Source organism: Hemibagrus wyckioides, linkage group LG02 (assembly GCF_019097595.1).
Source record: "Hemibagrus wyckioides isolate EC202008001 linkage group LG02, SWU_Hwy_1.0, whole genome shotgun sequence".
NCBI lineage: Eukaryota > Metazoa > Chordata > Actinopteri > Siluriformes > Bagridae > Hemibagrus > Hemibagrus wyckioides.
The window spans coordinates 21,901,020-21,914,920 of NC_080711.1; the positions used below are offsets into that span (position 1 = coordinate 21,901,020).

The 13,901-nt window shown below is 36.9% G+C and overlaps 1 protein-coding gene across 1 annotated transcript in view; it reads left to right on the plus strand.

The window, feature by feature from the left end:
- Positions 1 to 7,522: 7,522 nt before the first annotated feature.
- LOC131365118 (hemicentin-1-like) overlaps positions 7,523 to 13,901 on the plus strand; it is a 153,804-nt gene continuing 147,425 nt past the window's right edge. The window contains exons 1-2 of the mRNA XM_058408743.1: positions 7,523 to 7,574; positions 7,666 to 7,974. Coding sequence (XP_058264726.1) covers positions 7,523 to 7,574; positions 7,666 to 7,974 — 361 coding nt within the window. The remainder of the gene's footprint in view (positions 7,575 to 7,665; positions 7,975 to 13,901) is intronic.

Genomic DNA, 13,901 nt, shown 5'->3' on the forward strand with positions numbered 1-13,901 from the left:
TGTGAGAGGAAATCACACTTATAGCAAGGTTTTACAAATCTTCAGACAGACTGACTGTTTGTTGAATTCACTCCTTACCCAAGATTTTTACAGGAACATAACTGAACCTGTATTACACATTCATTATAAACAGTTTCATGCATGGTTTCTTAACACTGATGTTAACTGCACCGTCACTGATGTTTCTGCAAAAATGTTTAAAAATTCATTTGAACAGTTGTGCAAATTATGTTCCATTTTTCCTGACAGTCAAACTGAAAAAGTTTACTCAACCTTTGGTCTTGAACTGTATATTGTATATTTAACCTGCACACACATTAGAAATGTTTAAACATTATACTTTTCTTTAAGCTTTAAGGCCTGTGTTGGTCGCTCTTTCTTTATTCACACAACATCTACCCAACATTTTGAGGTTTAAAGGACTGAAGGTGTGTCATAAATATGAGAACATGTTCTCCTGGGATTTACATCAAAGTCATAAACTCTAACTACAGCATTGTTATGAAGCTAAGACATTACAGCTCCATTATATCAGTGTCTCATTAAACCAGGCTGCTTCATCCACACTGGTTGATCAACTACATTAAATAAATAGTAAGTAACTAATATTTTGTGAATGTGTATGTTTTTACATTTGCAGGCAATGCCTCATGTCTTCTGAAAGCCTAAACACTTACATGCAAATCAAACCCCTTTATAAATGATTAGAGGTGTTCTCAGGAGAAGTGAGGTTCTGGGTTCAGGTTCTGCTCAAACCATGTTCTTTACACTTCTACTCCTGCTGTTAACAGCTACATCTGGTAAGTGTGTTGAGAATTTTGGAGAGATGCAGATCATCGTGTACATTTTTCCTGTTGATAGATTTCACCTGAATAATTGCATGATTGTTGTTCACAGGTATTAAATGTATTGAACTGGTAAAGTCTGCAGTCATGCTGGTTAAGCCTGGAGAATCATTTTCAGTCCCCTATCAGATCAAGTGATACTTCCAGTGTCTCATTAGTGTCTCATCAGTGTCTCATTAAACCAGGCTGCTTCATCCACACAGCTTGATCAATTACATAGTAAATAAATAGTAAGTAACTAATAATTTGTGAATGTGTATGTTTTTACATATTCGGGAAATGCCTCATGTCTTCCTAAAGCCTAAACACTTACATGCAAATCAAAGCAGTTAACTGGACTGCAAAGTTATAAGTGTTTTATAGAAACTATTCACTTCATGCAGTTGTGGTAGTTTCATGTAAATGTGTGCAATACGTGTCATAATTATATAATAATTATTATACTATTAATTTTTATAATTATATAAGTATTAAAAGGATTAATAGAAAACACTGCGTCCTAAAGAGTATTATAGCAGAAAAAAAAATATTGATTTCAAATCTGTGAATCTGGAGACTCTATATATGCTTTGGTTCGATCAGGTGTGTATAGAGTAGGGAAAACTCCAAACTGCTGAATAAAGTGAGCAGAGACAACAAGTCCTCTTCTGTGCATGTGAATAAAAGAGTATGACGCTTATGATTAAAACATAATGTGAGAAATTTGCATGTTACTCTGAGTCTCCTCCCTTTTTCACATCAAGTCTGAAGAACTGAGACATAATAAAAAGCTCTGTGAACTGTGGAGATCCAAGATCAGTAGCCGTAGCTGGTGGAAATCCAATCACCATGAGCTCCATCTGTCTCCTGCTGTTTCTGACAGCTGTGTCCTGTAAGTGCAGTTCTCACTCACTGAAATGACTTTTCTGTTTCATTCTGCATCTCTTACAGATATGAAAAAGTATTGACTGTATTATATAATACAGCATTTGATCTTGTGTTGCTCTTTACAGGTGTGGATTCAGTTGAATTTACTCAGTCAGATAATATAGTGGTACGACCTGGAGAGGTGTTTACAATCTCCTGTAAATTCTCTGGGTTTTCAATATCCAGCTACTGTCCACGCTGGATTCGCCAAACACCATCCAAGACTTTGGAACATATTGGATATGTGTGTAGCAGCAGCTCGAATGTAAAGGACTCACTCAAGAACAAAATCAGTTTCTCTGCAGACGTCTCCAGCAGCACAGTGTTTTTAAAGGGACAAAACTTTCAGACGGAGGACACAGCTGTGTATTACTGCACACGAGAGCCACAGTCATTCAGAGTACTGGTGCAGCTGTACAAAAACCAGGGTCATACTGTGTGGAGCTCCCTTTAGTCTGCATTTAGACATATCCTACAAATAACATTGGACAAAGACCTGACTGAATATTGAATATTGTATTTTAGACCTTTGTGTGGTTGCTTAATGTAACAGGAAATAAAATAAAATTGATGAATTTCTGTATATCCGAACACATACAGTATAGATCCTGCACAAGTGATAATAACATTCTACTTAACTCACAGTCATTCTACTAAATTTAAGTTTGTAGTTTATTTATAATAAATGGCCTGTAATAGATTCTATATTCTTATTTCTGGTATAAATAAATATGAAAACTACAGATTTTTCTTTCCTGAAGTATATTTCTCTTTTGCATGTCTCTCAACTTCAATTAAAGTTTTAGATTTTCAAGGTTTTATTCTGTTTATGGTGCAGAAGACAATCGCAGATAATCGCAGACATTTGACATCCAGTATCAGATTACATACTGATCTGATTAGGCTGATGTCCATTTCGCTATGACTATGTAACTAGGTTGTACCATATAAGAGTTTATCCAGATCACTACACATACATGTGATAAATATTCTAATTTAAAACTTTACAGTATATGCTGTATTTTGTAGAAATCTATTCCATCCTAATCACATTATATACAGTTTGAGAGCATATAATGGATGGGTAAACAAAAAAAGCATGAACATTGTGGGAAGAAGAGAATGTTCCATATACAAAATATTGTTCTTAGTTAGGTTTATAAAGTTTATAAGGAAGACTTGTCATCTTTATAAGAGTTTTTCTCCCAATTCTAAACCCACACATACAGTACTTCATCAGATGAATCTCCTCCTCATGATTTAAATACATTTCAGATACATTCTCCTCCCATCATCAGCAGATAAGCAAATCCAAGCGTCAGAGCTGGATCTCACTCTATTTATATGATGTGATGGTGTCTGTTAAACTTTGGAGAACAGAGAAGACTCCAGTACAAACAACACACACCATGTTCTCTACATCTCTACTGCTCCTGCTGGCAGCTGCTTCTTGTGAGTGCTTTATCAAATTCATTCATTTATTAGATGAAGAATAAAGGTGCAGCAGATATTGTGTGAGATATCACCATGTGTTTTCCTCCACAGATGTACATGGTGTGGAACTGACTCAGCCTGCTTCCATGACAGTCCAGCCAGGCCAGAGTCTCTCCATCCACTGCAAGGTTTCATATTCAGTTACAAGCGATGAAACAGCTTGGATCCGACAACCTGCAGGAAAAGCTCTGGAGTGGATTGGAATCATCTATAGTGGTGGGAGTACAGCTTACAGTGACAAACTGAAAAATAAGTTCAGCATCTCCAGAGACACTTCTACTAACACAATAACAATTGGAGGACAGAACATGCAGACTGAAGACACAGCTGTGTATTACTGCGCTCGTGAACCACAGTGAGACAGAATAGTGGATTCCTCTTACAAAAACCTTATGAGACATGTTACACACATCCTCTCAATGCAACTAATAAATCATCTCAGTCACACTTTCACTTTCTTTCACTGGAATAAAATTGTAATAATTTTCAGCATTTTAAAACAGTCATACAAAGTTGCATAAAAAAGAAAACATTATTGAAAGAGTTTTCATATTACAGGATTTTTAACCAACAGTTGGAATCAGTGTTTACTGAGTAGATTCAGGAATAATACAGCATGTTTCCAGCAGTGTGTTGTGTTTAACACACAGTCTGTTCTCACAATGTGAGGTGCAATAATTGAAACAACTGAAGGAGGCAGCAGAGTTTAACAAATAAAGTGAAAAAAGTGAATCCACAAACTGTATTCTGTATGAGACTCATTCACTATCACTCATTATCAGACAAATATCTGATTATTTTTCACAAATTAGGATTATTTCATATTACCTGAGATTTACACCTACTCTGTAGCATTTTTTTTGCATGTGTGAAATGTTTACAGTTTATATTTATGTGTATAGTGAGTGCAGCCGTGTGAACTCGGTTACCCAGAATTCTCCGGGCTCATTAATTTGGATTGCCTGCACCTGCCAGGAAGGATAATTAAAGGCAGCCCCTTGTCACATCCCCTTGTACAGGGGTGACTTGTATCGTATGTTGATATGCATTTGTTTAAAACTGGAACTGAAAACAAAAGCTGAAAGAAAGTGAAGGAATGAAGGGGGAAGAAGATTTTAGGCATGGCCAGGAAAAGAGAAAGAAAACAAGACAAAGAATTAATTGGAAAGTTTTCAAAATTACACAAAAACACTCAAACCCTTCTCTAAAGCTTGATCTTACCTGTATATTCTGAACTGTCCTGTAACAATGACAGCATGTCCCGATGTGTTTTACTCCTTTATCACAGCATTTTGAAAATAATGACATTTTTACGAATTCAATACAACATTTTGTACTTTTAATATTAAAGTAATATTATGAAACAACCACAAAACAAATTGGTTTCTTTTATCAGTTGTGCTCAGTGTCAGTGTCTGTTTCAGGAAGGGGCTTTAGCGGGCCATGTGCTCCAAGACGAGTTACTGTGACACAACAACCCAAATTTTAACCTGTTTATGTTCAGTGATGGACAGATATAACTGTCCACGACAGCCACACTGACACAAAAGACTTCAGAAACGTATACAAGCACATCCTCCTGAGCTGTAAATATTCCCTCAGCAGGGACCTGCACCCCAGAGACATTTATTAGATATTTTAGTTCTCAGTTTCTTTTCATCTTTTCTCAAACTTAACTAACTCTCAATAGTTCTCATTCAAAAATTCTCATCCATTTTCTTATAATTATCTCTGGCTGGTGATTAAGGCTGAAGACAAAAATGAAAGCAAAATGATAATAAATGGTGATAAAATTTTCTTTCCTTTGCAAGTGGGCTCAATATATTCTGGTTACATTTGTTAAATCATTTATTTGTTCATTTGTTTACACAATTTGATGAAAAATGTTTAAAGAAATTATGTACTATAGGAAGACTGCCATAATAACTAGGAAAAAAAACATAAAATTCATGCAAATTTCCCAGTTCCCAGGCAGATATAAATACACTGCATGTACATGGCAGCCTCTGTGTTTAGTTGCGTACAGCAGAGGAATCATGAGCTGGTCTTTTCTTCTTCTTCTGATATCTTTTGTTCCTTGTGAGTAAACATGTCTCTAACATCATACTCAGCTTTTTATATGATAAATATTTCAGTCTGTGTTGAGTCCACTCTCCTCTTTTCAGATGTGTGTTGCATCAGTCTGACCTCGTCTCCTGATGAGGTTAAATCTCCCGGAGCCTCCATGAAGTTGTCCTGTCAGATTTCTGGCTATGCCCTCACTGACTATGGAACAGTCTGGATCAAGCAAGCTCCAGGAAAAGCCTTTGAGTGGATCGGGATCATATGGGGTGGTGGAAGCATAGACTATGGAGCTTCCTTTAAAACTCGTTTCAGCATCTCCAGAGACACGAGCAACAATGTGCTTTACTTAGATATCAGCAGCCTGGTGTCAGAGGACACGGCTGTTTACTACTGTGCAAAGACAGACACAGCTGTACAGCTCAGTGCTAGAGGTGTACAAAAACATCAACATCAGTAAAAATGCAAGGATGATCAAATTAACAAGTAATACATTATAATGGGGAAAAACCCTCTCTTTCACCAAAACTCAGTCAAACAGATGTAAAGCCTCTAGAAGTCAACACTGCAATGTATTATAAACACCTAACATTTTTTTTGTGTTTTATTTTGTGCTTAATATAAAGATGTATGTAAATAATATTTGGTGTCTCATGAATTATTACATTGGCAAGATTAACTAAACTAAGCAACACGTCATGTCAGTTTTCATCCACTCCAAAACCTAATGAATAAAAATATACAATTAAATTTTTTATAAAATTAAGAGAGTCACACACCACTTGACACATTTCCCTCAGTAATTACACTGATTAGTGCATCTTTAGCTTGAGTCTCAGGATTTATTGCCCCTATACTGGTCATGGACACGCCCTATTCAAATAGATTCAGGTATAAACAGCATGTTCGTGGATGGTCTGGTCATCAGTGTGCTCTTTGATAACACTTATACATTTTAAAATTGTGTGTATGCGAACTGTGAGAATGATTTTAGGATACTGTATTTTATTTGCACTAATATCATGTACGTTTCACATGATCCTCACTAGGAAATTTAAATATTTTCTCAATACTGTTTCTCTCAGCAATGTTATTAATATTAATAATCCCCATGTTATGTATCACATTTACATTATGATGTCTTTAATTATTTGACTCAAGTCAAATCAGCTCTAGGACAATGATTCTGATGACTAGTTGTGACTATATACTGTACTATTCATGCTTTTATTTCTCCTGTTTGTGATACCAGCTGCAGGAACACTACAGGTGAATGGTTCATTTCCTGAATTCATAAACACAGAGTCTGTTCAGCAGCACAGAATCTGACGAGAGATCACGTGATATCAGTGGTGGGCCATCAGGGTCAGCAAGGCCTTCTCTGCTGTGATCTGAATCACTGACTTGCATGTTAATATATTTAATATATTTTTCCATGAATGTGTATTAAATTATTCCCAATAGTCTATTCTCTACATTTCATAGCTTTTCTCTCGGTTGCGCTGCTTCCAGTAGTGTATATTTATGATAAGAGTATTTATCCAATCATATTTCAGCCAGTGGCTGACATCATGTGTTGCCTGGCCTTAAGGCCTTCAGAATTAATAATGCAGGCACCTGTACCTTAAAATAAGTGGCAATGAAACTGTTCCATTAACCAATCAGATTTCGAGTTGGCATCACTGGGGCCATCTAGCAGGCATATGATTACGTCAGGAATTTCACGTCTTTTGATTGGATAGTTGGAGTAGTCAGAGGCAGCAAACCACACAAACTAAATAAAATATACATATATATATATTTTAACTCACAATGGCTGACAGAGGAGAAGAAATCTGTTTGGTCGCAGATATCCTTACAAATACAATATGTGAAATATTGTAGCCTAATTTCTTTTTTACTTTGCTGTTTAACGGTTGATTAGTATTTATTGCCGTGGCGTCATAATAATGCTATAGAGGTGGAATAATTCAGGAAATGCACGGCCCTCCACTGCCTGATATGTACATGTTTTCTGCAGCATCATTACTACAAACTCTTAAATATATAAATCATCTGTAGGGGGCAGCAGCACACTTGTTTTCAAGAAGGATTCATGAACTATGAAATCTAACAGCTGAAGGATGTTTATGCAAATTCATCCATTTATATAAAAAAAAATCAATCTCTTGCTCACCAGAAGTTTGTGTTACACGACTGAATCAAAGATCTTGATGATGGGGCTGAGGGTCACTCACTACTACATCTTTGTTATAATGTTAACCAAAGGTACCTGAGACTTCTTTACTGTATATTTCTTCCCTCAGAATATCTTGAGTGTGTTGATGATGATCTTTGATTGTTATGTTTTATCTGCTAGGTGTCAGCAGTCATGAGATCAGACTGGACCAGTCTCCTGCTGTGGTAAAGAGACCTGGAGAAACTGTGAAGATCTCTTGTAAGATAAGTGGATATTCAATGACAAGCTACTACATGCACTGGATACGACAGAAACCAGGGAAAGCTCTGGAATGGCTTGGCTGGATGAATACAGGCAATAATCGAAGAACACATGCAGAGTCTGTGAAGAACCAGCTCACCTTAACAGAAGACGTCTCAGCAAGCACACAGTACTTAGAGACCAAGAGTCTGAGGACAGAGGACACTGCAGTTTATTACTGCACCCGAAGAGCCACAGTGACTGGAGCTGAGGAAGCAGCTGTACTAAAACCAGACAAACATTTTTACACTGTGTTTATTTTAAACAAGTCACATGTACTGTTATCATTTATCTATTATGTTCTATGGTTATTAAAAAGAAAAATTATATTTTATTTGCAATTGATTATATTACAATAATCTTTTTAATTTTGTATTCGAGTGCCGGCTCCAGAGTCCATCCCAGGAACACTGAGTGTACAGCCTGGACATGTTACACATTCACACACTCCTTCACATTTAGAAAAGACGAGTCACCTGCTTCACTCCTGATTCAACTTCTTGAAGCACATTATTTCAGACTTTTGAATGAGAAAGAAGATGAAGTATAGAGAATAGTATCACTTTTGAGTTGTTGATAGATATTAGATTTCAGCTTTGTCTTCTGTTCACTAGAAATTACAATTTTACTTCAGAATTTAAAAACACCTGATCTAGAATCTTCTCAGCTATTTCTCTCTGGATTCATCAGTTAAAGCCTCTAGAGGGCAGACTATACCAGAATGAACATCATGTTCTATTGAACGATTTGATTATAATGTTAAATGTAGTTCATACTGTTCAGAAAACACTGCAGTATTTCACCACGTCAGAGTCAAATATAGAAGCAGTTACTCACATTGTTATTTTAACAACTTCTCAGAAACAGAAACAAGGAAATTTGTGGACATGAGAATAATTTCTTTGTTAATGTAATTCTCTAGAGTGCAGCCTACACATGACTGATAATGATATAAAATATTGTTTATCTAATTATTATTATTTTCATGTATTATGGCAGAGATTCAGATGAATTTGAGGGAACTGGAAATGGAGCAGTATTCAACAGGTGAATTATTTTCCACATTAAATTGATATTGATTAAAACAGTGTGTGTGTGATTAACAGCTGCAGAGCTGCACTCAACACAGCCTCTCTGGAATGTTTATGCAAATCTGCATCTCCTCTTGTAATATTAGCAGCGTGCTGATCTAGAGAGGAAACACTTCTCATTAGTCTTCCTTCAACACAAACATGTTAGCTTCAGCTCCACTGCTGCTGCTGGCTCTCGCCCCCTGTGAGTGTTTGGATTGAAGCTTTATTATTTCATCTGATCCTTTCAGTTCGACATGTCAACCTTTTCTTTTTCTCTTTTCACAGATGTGTTCTGTGCTACTGAGCTCATCCAGCCAGACTCACTGCTTATAAAGCCAGGAGAGACTTTAACCATCACCTGTAAAGTGTCTGGAGCTTCTATCACTGATAGCAGCAGCCACTATGGAACAGCTTGGATTCGACAACCTGCAGGAAAAGCTTTAGAATGGATCAATATAATTTATTATAATGGGGATATTTCTAAGAAAGATTCACTTAAAGACAAGTTTGTCATCTCTCGAGACACTTCCAGTAACACTGTGACCTTACGGGGACAGAACATGCAGACTGAAGACACAGCTGTGTATTACTGCGCTCGTGACTCACAGTGAGACAGAATAGTGGATTCCTCTTATAAAAACCTTATGAGACATGTTACACACATCCTCACAACAAGCTGTAGTGCTGCACAAAAGCCTCATCACAATTCACTTTTCTAATTAAATAACAACTACATTTTACTGATTAACTAATCCCCCAATTACAAACACTTCAGCCTAAATGTATAGATAATTATTTAACAAAAACTATTATAAATGTTTGCTCAGTTCATAATTATTATGAAAATGTTGCTGTTTGAAATGAAAAGCATCTGAATATCCAGTTAACATTCCATCTGTTTTACATTTTTGAAAGCAGTTTTTACTTCAGATAACTGAGTTCAAATGATACTCATAATAATTCCTCCAAAAAGTTTGATTCAATACACGACACAGAGAGAGGTATTAGAGGAACAAAACACATCCACACATGCTACTGTATCCCATCACCCTGTCATTGATTAGTTTCCTATATCATGCCTCCATGTGTTTTATTCCTGACTCAATCTGTCACTGAGCTCTTCTGATTCTGTTGTATTTTAGATAAAGGACCTAGTTTCTAATGTTTGTTGCATTGAGAGGGCAGTCTGTGTGAATGAAACCATCTTTAACTGCTCATTATTACACACTCAGCTTCAGTTACAGTGATACACAGTGATGGAATAAAAAGACATGAGATCTAATGAGTAAAGAGCAGTGATGAACCTGACAGCATGAAACACACCCAGAGTCTTACAGGAAGCTTTTTCTCATCTCAGCTGTTCCTCTGTGAATGTTTTTATATCTCTAGTGGGCGTGTCATGCAAATGAAATCCTGCATTTGAACCATTTATGCTGAAACATTCAGCCCAACAACATACCAGCAGTTTGTGTTCATTTACAGCAGCAGGAATCATTTTAATTCTTTAAGATGGGACTAGGCAGTGTTCTGAGTTACTTTACTCTAGCAATCTTCATTCAATGTTAGTATTATTTATTTCATATAGACAAAAATATTGATATATTTTTCATACTTTTATTTTTACTTTGTATGTTCTTACAGATTCCTGCAGTCAGACACTGATCGAGTCTGATCCAGTGATCATCAAACCTGATCAGTCTCATAAACTGACCTGCACAGCCTCTGGATTAGATATTAGTAGCTACTGGATGGCTTGGATCAGACAGGCGCCTGGAAAAGGACTGGAATTTGTTGCAACTATCGAGTATGATAGTGCTAGCAAATATTACTCCAGTGCAGTTCAGGGCCGCTTCACCATCTCCAGAGACAACAGTAAGAAGCAGGTGTATCTGCAGATGAACAGCATGAGGACAGAAGACACTGCAGTTTATTACTGCGCCCGACACACAGTGATACTTCCCCTTAGACATCAGTACAAAAACACATACTTGCTGTAGTCACATGAGAAGCTCACATTGTCTGGACATTAATCCTGATGTAAAATTTTTTGATTCCCTGAATATATGTAAAATATAATGCATAAATTCACATTATCACAGAGAAAACAATATTAATCTCAATGATTATGAAAGCTCTTGTTCACAAAGCTAGGAAATTGAGCTCAGTCTCAATAATTGAGATTAATATTGTTTTCTCAATTAACTGATTGGTTAAACCATTAGATTTAGTATTTTCACTGATACTGTATCTGAGTGCTTTCTCTCTTTTATACCATCTTTAATCATTTTAATTGTTGCTCCATGTGAGACCTTTTTTATTGACAGCAAGAAAATGATAATCTTTTTCTCCTAAATGACTCTTTCTAGATCTGGATCATTTAGAAAGAGGTCTTTTGTGCCTCTAGAGGGCAGTCTGTACAAACTCAACCATCTCAGTGTGTTTCCATCTGTACATTTAGGCAATCTCTCTTTTCACATTCTGTTATGACTCCAGCATCATGACACTCAGATTAAACTCAATTACATAAAGTGTTTTACTGACTTGTTTTGTATTGATCAGTAAATAAGGTTCTTAGTTATAGAAACACTGATTTCTGTGGAAAATTCATATGAAGTCAAACAAGTGAGACAATCGATTATCTAATTTTATACAAATAAACACCTCATTAAACTTTTGATTAATTTATATCTTACACATATCACTTTTCATAATCCCAGGATCCTCAAGAATACATAACAATTATTTTGATGTATTTAATATTTATTCCTTGTTGCCTATTTCACTGATACTTTGACTTTTTGAGAAGAAAAGTAAAGTATTTGATGATGAAGCTTCTAATAGAGTCGTGTATAAACAGCATGTTCTTGGCTGCTCTAGTTTCCAGTGAGCTCTGTGATAGATAACACTCCCATACACTTTAAATCTGGGTGAAGCAGAACTCAGAGAAGGATGATTTAGGACAGTGTATTTTACTGATACTCATTTCATATAAGTTTATGTTTTTTTCTGTTGTGACTAATAGCATTATATCATTATAAAATAACATTACCTAGTTCTACTCTTCTCTTCCAGATTCTTATGGACAGTCCCTGACCTCCTCTGCTTCTGTGGTGAAAAGACCTGGAGAGTCGGTCACTCTGTCCTGTACTGTCTCTGGATTCTCAATGAGCAGCTACTGGATGTACTGGATCCGTCAGAAACCAGGACAAGGACTGGAGTGGATCGGATACATTGATGGTGGCACTAGCACTGGATTTACTCAGTCACTGCAGGGCCAGTTCTCCATCACCAAAGACACCAGTAAAAACATGCTGTACCTAGAAGTGAAGAGTCTGAAAGCTGAAGACACGGCAGTTTATTACTGTGCACGAGACTCACACTGACACAACAGACTCCAGAGCTGTACAAAAACTTACACAAGCACGTCCTCATGAGCTGTAAATATTCCCTCAGCAGGAAGCTGCACCCTAGTGGCAATAGCTGCTATTAGTTAAGCTATATCCAAACACTTAAAAAAATAAATAAATAAATGACGTGTGTGTGTATATATATATATATATATATATATATATATATATATATATATATATATATATATATATATATATATACTATATTGCCAAAAGTATTCGCTCACCCATCCAAATAATCAGAATCAGGTGTTCCAATCACTTCCATGGCCACAGGTGTATAAAATCAAGCACCTAGGCATGCAGACTGTTTTTACAAACATTTGTGAAAGAATGGGTCGCTCTCAGGAGCTCAGTGAATTCCAGCGTGGAACTGTGATAGGATGCAACCTGTGCAACAAATCCAGTCGTGAAATTTCCTCGCTCCTAAATATTCCACAGTCAACTGTCAGCTGTATTATAAGAACGTGGAAGTGTTTGGGAACAACAGCAACTCAGCCACGAAGTGGTAGGCCACGTAAACTGACGGAGCGGGGTCAGCGGATGCTGAATCGCATAGTGCGAAGAGGTCGCCAACTTTCTGCAAAGTCAATCGCTACAGACCTCCAAACTTCATGTGGCCTTCAGATTAGCTCAAGAACAGTGCACAGAGAGCTTCATGGAATGGGTTTCCATGGCCGAGCAGCTGCATCCAAGCCATACATCACCAAGTGCAATGCAAAGCGTCGGATGCAGTGGTGTAAAGCACGCCGCCACTGGACTCTAGAGCAGTGGAGACGCATTCTCTGGAGTGACGAATCGCGCTTCTCCATCTGGCAATCTGATGGACGAGTCTGGGTTTGGCGGTTGCCAGGAGAACGGTACTTGTCTGACTGCATTGTTCCAAGTGTAAAGTTTGGTGGAGGGGGGATTATGGTGTGGGGTTGTTTTTCAGGAGCTGGGCTTGGCCCCTTAGTTCCAGTGAAAGGAACTCTGAATGCTTCAGCATACCAAGACATTTTGGACAATTCCATGCTCCCAACTTTGTGGGAACAGTTTGGAGCTGGCCCCTTCCTCTTCCAACATGACTGTGCACCAGTGCACAAAACAAGGTCCATAAAGACATGGATGACAGAGTCTGGTGTGGATGAACTTGACTGGCCTGCACAGAGTCCTGACCTCAACCCGATAGAACACCTTTGGGATGAATTAGAGCGGAGACTGAGAACCAGGCCTTCTCGTCCAACATCAGTGTGTGACCTCACAAATGTGCTTCTGGAAGAATGGTCAAAAATTCCCATAAACACACTCCTAAACCTTGTGGACAGCCTTCCCAGAAGAGTTGAAGCTGTTTTAGCTGCAAAGGGTGGACCGACGTCATATTGAACCCTATGGATTAGGAATGGGATGTCACTTAAGTTCATATGCGAGTCAAGGCAGGTGAGCGAATACTTTTGGCAATATAGTGTGTATATATATATATAAATATAGTGTGTGTATATATATATAAATATATATATATATATATATATATATATATATATATATATATATATATATATATATATATATATATATATATATATATATATATATATATATATATATATATATTTATAAACACAGTAATCAAATTTCACTGAAAGATCTCAAC